The sequence below is a fragment of the Aulostomus chinensis genome, chromosome 19 (genome assembly GCF_037954235.1).
Source record: "Aulostomus chinensis isolate RoL2024-O1b breed Wild chromosome 19, RoL_Achi_v1.0, whole genome shotgun sequence".
In the NCBI taxonomy this organism is placed as follows: domain Eukaryota; kingdom Metazoa; phylum Chordata; class Actinopteri; order Syngnathiformes; family Aulostomidae; genus Aulostomus; species Aulostomus chinensis.
The window spans coordinates 4,221,049-4,230,765 of NC_141338.1; the positions used below are offsets into that span (position 1 = coordinate 4,221,049).

At 42.9% G+C, this 9,717-nt stretch overlaps 1 protein-coding gene across 1 annotated transcript; it reads left to right on the top strand.

Annotated features, from left to right (window-relative positions):
- Positions 1-890: 890 nt before the first annotated feature.
- On the top strand, positions 891-4,582 carry LOC147243716 (neuropeptide FF receptor 2-like). The gene is made up of 4 exons (XM_086186822.1): positions 891-929; positions 1,004-1,339; positions 2,031-2,130; positions 2,811-4,582. The coding sequence occupies exons 2-4, from the start codon at positions 1,012-1,014 to the stop codon at positions 3,703-3,705; spliced, it is 1,323 nt and encodes a 440-aa protein (XP_086042948.1). The 5' UTR covers positions 891-929; positions 1,004-1,011; the 3' UTR covers positions 3,706-4,582.
- The last annotated feature ends 5,135 nt before the right edge of the window (positions 4,583-9,717 follow it).

The following is a 9,717-nucleotide window of genomic DNA, read 5'->3' on the forward strand; positions in this document are numbered from 1 at the left end:
TATTCAAACTGGAGATGAATTCAGTGGGTTGGAAGATTCTTTCGTTTGTTGGGCAAACGCTTGTCTTCAGTGAATCAGAAGTCATTTTACTTCTACGTGATTCATTTATTTCTTATGAATACATTTTAGTGGCAGAGAAGTTTAATGCAGTGCACATGTTCGAGTCTAAAACTGTACTTATTTTTATGTGTTAAACAAACCCCAACAAGAAGAGAAGGTGAACAGACAAATAACAAGCAAATAAGTAGCAGCGAGTGAAACAAAACCTTCAGTGCCCACAGCTGAAAGGGGGAAATAAAGTACATAAAATGTGAAAGTTAAGTTCAAAAGAAAGCACATTTTATATATATAATTATGATGAATTCACGATGTGCCCCGCCTCTGGCCAAATGTCAGCTTTAGGAAAATGGATGGATGTTAATTTTTGCAACCTATGACCATAAATACTGTATTGTGTTGAATGCATGAGCACGGCTGCGCTGGGGACCCCTTGATGAACGGATGGTGGATGTTGAACTTCAGGAAATTGGTACATAAAAACAACAACAAAAACAGGTTGTACTGAAACTTTGAAATATATTTCCCAAGTGTCAGAAAGAGTCTGAGTAGCAATCTCCCTCCCTCCCCAGACCGCTGGCTTCAGACGAGTGATGTAAGCAATCACCGCGCCATCAGGTCCACTTCCCCAGCGCTCTCAGGACTGAAGACTGGTCCTGGTCAGCCTGTTATTAGAGGGTGTGAGAGGGCATGCACTCGTCTGAATCAGCTAACCCTCCTTAGTCAGAAGACACAAGAATTGGATTATTGATTTCTTTATAAGTTATTTTATCCAATTACCGATTGATTCCCTCTTTTCTCTCATCGGCAGGATTGCCTTCCTCCCGCCAGGATGCATGTAATGGGATCCTGCTTTGTAACTGGTTGATGATGTGAGGGAAAGATATCGGACTTGTGTACTAACGTATCAAACAAATAATTAATTCTCTTTTTTTCTGGCACTCAGACAACACCATGACCAAGAATCTGGTTCTGAACGCTACCAGGGAGGACCTGAACCCCTTCAACTCATCCTGCTGGCATGAAAACCCTTTGACCCGCCAGAATATCACCTACGTCGATTTCTACCTCCACAAACCCTCCGTAGCTGCAGTCTTCACCATCTCCTACCTGCTCATCTTCCTCGTGTGCATGATGGGAAACGGAGTGGTGTGTTTCATCGTCCTGCGCAGCAAGAACATGCGTACCGTCACCAACCTGTTCATACTCAACCTCGCCATTAGCGACCTGCTGGTGGGCATCTTTTGCATGCCAACCACTCTAGTGGACAACATCATAACAGGTCAGGAGGCGGAGTGTTTGTGTTGTTCCACTTGATTTCTCGGTGAAGCGATTTGTGAATAGAGTGGGGTTACGCTAAAACTACTGCATCACAGCTGTATGCCTTTGACCTTTGGCCACCAAAATCGTTTAGGTTGCTCTTTCAATCCCAGTGGGATGTTTGTAATACATTTCGAAGGAATTCCCTACAAAATCCCCAGCCATGTCACTTAAATGTGAAGCGAGCGTTGACCATCAAAACCTTATCAGTTCATCCTCAGGTCCTAGTGTACTTTTTGAGCAAGATTCCAAGAAATTCGATTAAAGTGTCGAGATGCCGCGTGTCCGAAAATAGAATAAGAGCGCGCGTGCATGTACGGTGACACCGACGTTGACCTTTGAGCACCCAAATCTTTTCTTTTCATCCATCAATCCCGGCGGGTGTTTGTCCCAAATTTGAAGAAATCCCCTCAAGGCATTTTTGAGATATTGCGTTAAGTTGAATGGGGCAGATGGACGGACGGACAACCGGAACACGTAAGACTTGGAGCCCAGGGTGTTGGTACAGAGACGTCCAATCAACAGGATGTCATCAGCTCATTACTGACCTCTACAGCCTCTGAGTCTGCTTTGGCGCAGAAAGGACGGATGAAGCATGACGTACTTTCCCCGTTATGAGTCATCGTAGTGATTCAGTTTTCTTTGCTCTGCAGGCTGGCCCTTTGGTAACGTGGTGTGTAAGCTCAGCGGTATGGTTCAGGGGATCTCGGTGTCGGCATCTGTGTTCACGCTGGTTGCAATAGCCGTGGACAGGTGAGACTTGAGGCTGCATTGTGTTTATTACTATGCTTTGACTGTCATTATGCTAATTACCAGGCGATCGTCACACGTTACAACTACATGTGCTACTAGTTGCCCGCTAAAGGTACTGCTGACAGACATCCTCTAGCTAGGTAGAGGCGGCCCTCCTCCCCAGGTGCCATGCCTTACATTAGTCTGTAGGGAGGGCAGCAGAGAACTCCATGAAATACTACGATTGGCCACGTATAGGAGGCCTAGGGAGACCCCATGCCAATAACGTGGGGATGCTCAGGTCTCTTTTGCCAGGGGGGTCCAGTGTACCTAGAAACCAAACTTTGTCACTCTGTAGAAGACGGTCATGAGCTAGCATTACATTAGCAACAAGTGCCAATTCATTGTAGTTACGCAAGGTTGCCAGGTCAGAGGATCTATCAGTGCAGCAAATGATGCATGAGTTTGTGGGTCCCTCAGTAGCTGTGGGGTCCTAAGCAACTCCCCGATTTGCTTGTAGCCTGGGACGACTCTTACCTAACCTGTGCCACGGTACAGAACTCAGATGTTAGCATCTCAAGCAAAAGCCAATCAGACTTTTACATTGGACTTTGGTTTAATCCATAATTCAAACCACGTAGTTTATGATCTGTGTTTTAAGTTTGTCTTTATGAATTTTATTCAATTTTCCCTTCTGTTAGGTTCCGCTGCATTGTCTTCCCTTTCAAGCAGAAGCTTACCATCGCCACTTCTAAGCTAATTATTGTGATCATATGGGTCCTGGCCGTGTCCATTATGTTTCCCTCTGGGGTGATGCTGCAGGTCACTAAGGAGCAGAGAGTGCGGATTGTCCTCAGTCACAACAATGACACCCGCCCCTTCTACTGGTGTAGGGAGAATTGGCCCAATCAGGAGATGCGTAAGATCTACACGACCGTCCTCTTTGCTAACATCTACCTCGCCCCCCTTAGCCTCATCGTCATCATGTACGCTCGCATCGGCTTCACCCTCTTCAAAACCACAATCCCATCACTGAGGGGCAGCGGCGTTGTGTCTGGAGAAGGCAGCAGCAGCAATAAAGTGAGCACGGAGGGTCGTCACACAATTTCCCGGAAGAAGAAGAAAGTGATAATGATGCTGCTGGTTGTGGCTCTGCTTTTCATCTTATCCTGGCTGCCGTTGTGGACGTTGATGATGCTGAGCGACTACGCCAGTCTGACTGAGCACCAGTACCGAGTCATTAATATCTACGTGTACCCCTTAGCTCACTGGTTGGCCTTCTTCAACAGCAGCGTCAACCCCATCATCTACGGGTTCTTCAATGAAAACTTCCGCAGGGGATTTCAGGCGGCGTTCAAATTCCAGCTGTGCTCTGCTGATATTGAGCGCCAGAGGAGCTACTCCCTTCGGATCAGAGGAAATGCTGTACTGCCGGTCACGCCTGCTACTCTCGTTAGGTCAGGCTCAGAACCTAGACCGGTGTCGGTAGGGAACGGGAAGTACTTGTGTCAGGAAGCAAAATGCTCAGCTGGTGGAGGAGATATCAAAGAACAGGACCTGATCATGGAGGATCTGGAAAGGGTGTCCCAAATATAAAAAGACAAACAATACCTGTATATGAGGTTTTTGAAAGCCTGCCAGTACCGCCGTGTCTCAAAGCACATACAGTACGTCAGTAAGATTGTGTTTACAGAGCCCTCTAGTGGTTGCAGTAAGTACGACAGAAGCGAAGAAGAAAACGAGGCGTTTTGCAGTTACAAGAGCTCCGACTTTATCATAACTATTGTCAATGACTAGTGAGATAATAATCAGTGTTTGATAACCATTAATCTAATCGTTAATGATATTTAATTTTCTTCATGTATTGTAAGATAAACAATTTTTAACTATACATAGTGTCACAGCTGTTTTGGGACGATATATTTAAATTCCGATTATCTTACTAACTACCTACACTTCATGTACTCAGTTACGGAGTCATGATGATGTTTACCACATCTGTAAACCTCTCAGAAAACCTTCACAACTGGACGACACGACATTTCTAGCATGTTGTTAATGGGGTTGAGAAACATGATAAAAAAAAACAACAAGAAAAAGAACAAACCCAAAACATAATGGTTCAAAGCCTGCTTGTTGTGTTGTTTAAAAAGAAAAAAAGAAAAAAAAACACAGTTAAAGTTGAGTATTAAATTATTGACAACAGTTCCTTGTGTATCGCTCTGACACTTTTGGTGCAACTTCTCCGGTAAACATGTCAAATATGCGCTACTAGAGCAGAAAAGGCAGATAAAACCTACACGACCACCGTAGAGGTGATTGTAGTGTTCTCAGACACCGACGACCTGAGCCTGTCAGAGATAAAAAACACTTGGAGGGAACAGACAGTATCATTACATTGTTGCCATGGCGTTCTTGCTCCATAACTGATTCCTATCCTTTCGGTCCCTGTGGATCATTTCAACCCGAACACATGGGGAAATAAGGCCCAGGGTGACGAGTGCAAGAAATTCCCTTTGAAGGTGGCGTTTCCGTCGACATTGCTTTTTAAAAACTGTGATGGTGGCATTGATTGACATGCTGTCACTGTAACAGCTGAAGTTCCACCCGCGCCGCATAAGGTTGGCGGGGCGAAATGGGATCTTTAAGCTGCCACACCGGCTTTATTTATCCTGCTCATCCTCGCAGGTTCTAACTAAGTTTCGAAGGTGTTAAACGGCCAAAATAAGGAAAGTCCACGCAAAAATAGCGACCGCAGACTCGCCGTTCCACTTGATCACAATGATTATTGACTGCAACACTGACGTGTCTTACGGCAGAAACCAGTGACTCCGCTCACCACATTCAAGTACCTGGAACCCAAACTACTACATTAACCTTCAGCAAAGCAGGTCACTCATTTGCCTAAACGAATAAGCGCTAACTACAGTGTTGCAACAGCGTAAAACATTTGTTCTTGTTGCCTCATATTCTCCAGCAGGAGGCCCAGGATTCTCATATAAGGTCGGGTTATTTTTTTAATTGCTGCCAAAAAAAAAATTTAAGGCCACACAAAGAATGTGTAATATTGACCTCAAACGTGTGATTCAACAGTCGTGAAACTAGCATGGATGCAGGGGTTATTGTTTGTCATTGTAATAGAACGTCACTGATCCTTTAGTTTTCATTCCTGTGTATTATTTGTTACTTTGTTGTGCATTTTTCATTAAAATAATGGTAATTTAGTTTCCCATGTTAGTGAATAGCATTTGGCTATGTTTCGCCCTAAGCTCTTCTGTGGAGGCGTCGGTCGCGCTCCGGCGCTACTTTGTCAGTGTTTGTTTTGTTTGGATTGTGTGTTGAAATGGGAACACGATACACAGACTTGTTGTGTGTCGTGTTTCAGTTTCAACAACGAGGGCTAAACGAAAGCACGCGTCGATGGTGACGGTTCAGGGTGAGAACTGTGATGAAAACAGCTTTGTGAATGTTTACAAGGGAGGAAAAAAAAAGGGACGTAGTGCGGTGGAGCCATTAATTTCATGTTCTTGGTATCTATTTGAGAAGTTCTTTGATTACAGTGTGTGAGCAAAGATCCCTCCCCATGTCTCTCTAAGCAGCTCTTCATTGCAACTGCAGCCGCATGGAAAAACCCCATATTGGTGATGCGACGGTTATGAAAACACCATCATTGGCTCGGTCGAGAGCCGACTAATAAACAAGCCAGGGAGGGAAAGGAACAATACCTCGCTGGTAGAGACATGACGTGTATGCAGTTTGTTCCATTAGGGCTTGATCTTATTGTGATCCTTTATTTTTGAGAGTACAGATAAAATGCACTGGAAAGACAGAAAACCTTTTCTCAAATGGATAAAATGCTGAAGGTGTATGAATGTCTCGTAGGAGTAAATAGAACAATGGACTTTACCATCCATCAGCCTTATTCGTGAAATGTTCTCGCTCACAATTTCATTCTTACTCACCATGGGATTGTTTCATCCCTCTATTTGAGCCGCATATTGACCAAACACCCCCCCCCCCCCGCCCCCACAAAAACTCACTTAAACTTGTTTTTTTTTTGGTTGTTTTTCCTGCAATGGGTAGAGCTGTTGGTCCAGCCTCAGTCAGCATCGTTGGGAACACTAAACCCCGGTGCATCTGCAGCTGGCTTCCAGCACGCCCAACCTCAGACACGATACAAGAAGCGATTGGAGACCCACTATCAACAATATACACGTAGAAATAAACGCTTGTTGTCTCCCTCTTGTTGGTACCTTCTGTGACTTTTTTAAAAAATTTTTAAAAAAAAATCTTGGCAACAAATGCAATCCGTCTGTGTTCAAGTCGCAACGTTCTAACATCATTCAGATTGTGGTGAGTTTGAAAAATGCAGAAGCTCAAAATAAATTCCATCAGAATACCGTCATAGCCCTGCATGCTGCTTTTGCTAAGGCTACCCAAGATTGTATGGAAGCCAACGGTGTGGCACTGATCACTTCTTTCTGGTAACTACGCTCATAACATTAAATGTGACACAAAAGGACAAAAAAAAAACAAAAAGCAACACCTTATCACCTGGAAATGGAACCCGGATCGATGAGCTTTTAGCCACGTTTGGCAAAACTCCGAATACCCAGGCCTGCAGAAGAGTTTGGCGTTACATGAGGTCAAAGTCAAAACAATGACTTCCACACAGAGAACTGCAGGGATGCGGTATTTTTGTTGGCCAACTCTGAAGTCCACATTAACATTGTGGGTTCTTTTTTCTTTTCTTTTTTTTAAACCCTTAAAAAAAAAAAGCCTAAAAATTCCAGAGTGTACTGTTTATTGACTCATCTCACGCTGCAGAAATCACGACAATATCCTTAGCTTGGGTTACAGATGATATCTAACGAGGGAACCCAAGTAACCACACATTCAACATCTTTCTCGGTTTGGGGATTCATTCCTGCACGTATGAGGCTTTGCTTCCGAAAACTGGACTGAAGGGTAAAAAGATGCCGTCGTGTGTGAGCACAAAATTTGTGCATAAGAGCATTTTATGAATGAGGCCTTATCACCTTTTCTCCTTGTTAGATTATTGACGTCATCCGATTTTTTGTTGTTGTTCAAGTGGGAGAAAAGAGATAAAGACACGGCTAGCTTGTTGAGTGGGAACATTATTATTCACTGACCAAACTGCTTTTAACATTTTAAGCTTTCACAAACTTAAAATGTTAAACCTTTTAATTTTTTTTTTTAAATAAAATTTCCGAATGCTGAAAATCTTCAGAGAAAGTGAAGAGAAAAATGTTAAGAGCCGTCATTGTGTGCCACTTAATTTCACACGCCTCCTTGTCTCTTGTTCGCCTTCTCACATTCCTATGCACCCTCGTGTCACAGTACATCACATGACCTCAGAGACGCCTCTCAAGAACCAAATCTACGCTATCATTCAAAATATCTACAATTTGCCTCCAAGCACAAAAATAAATTATTCAGCGAACCTGATGTTTATTTTTCCATTTGAGATACCTTGCTTGAATTTGGCAGCATTTGGTGCTTTTCACAGTATAAAGTTAGGCATGACGCCATGCACTCAACAAGGTTTGAAGTCCACCGCCGTTTGATGCTGAAAACGGATGAAAATGATTGTCGGCCGACAGGCAGAAGTAACATTTCATTCCCGAGGAGCGTTTGTGCGGACACAACGCCATGAGGCACAGAGACAGTTCTGAATACGCTGTGTTTGTGACGAGAATGTGCAACAAGAAGAACAAAGGCAATGGCTCATTAAATTCATATCAGTCTACACGTTTACAGTATTCACAGCGTAACATTTAAATGAACTAAATGTTGCTTAAATATAAAAGTCTCTCAGGATGGAGGGTTTGCAATCTTTGCTGCATTTATCAACGCCAAATAAAATGCCAGGGAAGTTCCCCTCTTCAAATGACAAACGTGTTAGATTTAAATGGGAGGAAAATGAATATTACAAAAGTGTGAAAGAGGGAATTAATGTCATTTTGAAGTCTGGCACTTGAGAGTGCCAGACTATATTTATTTTTGGACTTCTTAAATATGACAACCCTAAAATGAAGCAAAATGTCGTAGAGAAAAGATCCGCGCCGGAACAGCTCCAAGCAAAGTCGAGCTGTCTCTGAGATCATAATGTTTATAGGGTCACTGTTCCAGTCAGTGAAGCAGCAACACCGGCAGAGGAAAACCATAATTGAATTATTGACTTTTACATTGAGGTCATTATTCCTCCAGCTATTGTATCCAATAATGCTGCACTCATTCTTTGACCTAGCAGTTCTGTCACACAGATATGTGTGTACCGAGACAGAAGATAGGTTTTAATGTGTATAAACCAACTTGTCAGCATTTGTACAGTCTGAGACACTGATGTGGAAAAATGGACGCAGCCATAAACGTGTCTTCGATGATAAATAAACCCAACTTGGCGTAGGTTACCGCCCCGGGGTTCTAATACATTTGTACATTTCCGTGACTCTTCCATGCAGTCTGTTAAACATACTTTCTCTTAAACAAATACGTGAACATGAAAAACGAGAGTGAGAACTTTTGTCAAAATTTACTCAAGTATATTTACTAATATTCATTCCATATTATACAGCTTGATGTGAAAAAAACATTTACCGAAGTAAATCAAGATGAACCCAGCAACTCACAAATCGATGTCTTGAGCTCATGAAGATGTTTTTTCCCTCCGGCATGACTTCGTGACTCCAGAATGCCGGTAGGACGGCCTCAAGCTCATGCTGAATAATGGCAAATATAACTGGCTGGAAACATCCTTCTCAGCGCATCATTAATCAAGTTGTATGTTCATTACTTCACAAAAATTTCGATTTCAGCTAAAAAACAAAGTAGAAAACAATCTTTCCAGTTCAGAATTTGCGTGCAGTAGCGCAGAGGATGCTTGCATTTGTGTTCGTTCGCAATGGCGCTGAACCAGAATTGTTACGGTTTGTTTCTCGCTCAAATCAAATTGTTTGTGAACTACCGAACTAACGACTGGATGAGGAATAGATGGGTTACACTGGACAATCCGGGTTTATGGAGTTTGACTGTTCTTAGCTGTCAGTTGCTAATAGCATCAAGCTAACGTAACTGACTCTGTTTTCAGTCATGACGCTGTAATGCAGGAGAGGAAATACAGTCTGTGTGCTCAAGATACCCATTTGTGAGTACTTGAAGGGAGAAATACATTTTTTGGGGGCAAATTTTTCCTAAAGATTTTGAGGCCAATAAATTACTACTTTAAAATGGTCTTTCTTGGTCTTAATGACCATACAGACCCCACAGTCCTTAAAGTCGGACGAATTTAAAAAGTCAACATAAACCCAAAGCGAGAGACTAAAGATGAGTGTTTGTGGTGACATTTTCCTACCAACGCTGACAAGTGACGAATACGTATGTGAATCGCAATAACAATTAATTCTGTGTCCTCTGGGGGAAAGAGAAAATTGATTGCCTTCTCAGCAGATTAAAGTCACTTTCTGGTCCTACTAATCTCCAAAAGCCATTAGCGCGTCTACCTTCAGCAATATGTCCATGGTTGCCCCTCCATTAGCTTTGCGTGTCATTCTATCCAAGGTTTTCATCAAGAATACATGCGTGCCG

What these genes read in the sequence shown, in the direction of transcription:
- LOC147243716 (XM_086186822.1), top strand. Translation starts at nt 1,012, where the DNA reads ATGACCAAGAATCTGGTTCTGAACGCTACCAGGGAGGACCTGAACCCC. An exon ending in AGTGGACAACATCATAACAG is followed by an intron (nt 1,340 to 2,030) that starts GTCAGGAGGCGG and finishes TTTGCTCTGCAG; the next exon opens with GCTGGCCCTTTGGTAACGTG. An exon ending in GTTGCAATAGCCGTGGACAG is followed by an intron (nt 2,131 to 2,810) that starts GTGAGACTTGAG and finishes CCCTTCTGTTAG; the next exon opens with GTTCCGCTGCATTGTCTTCC.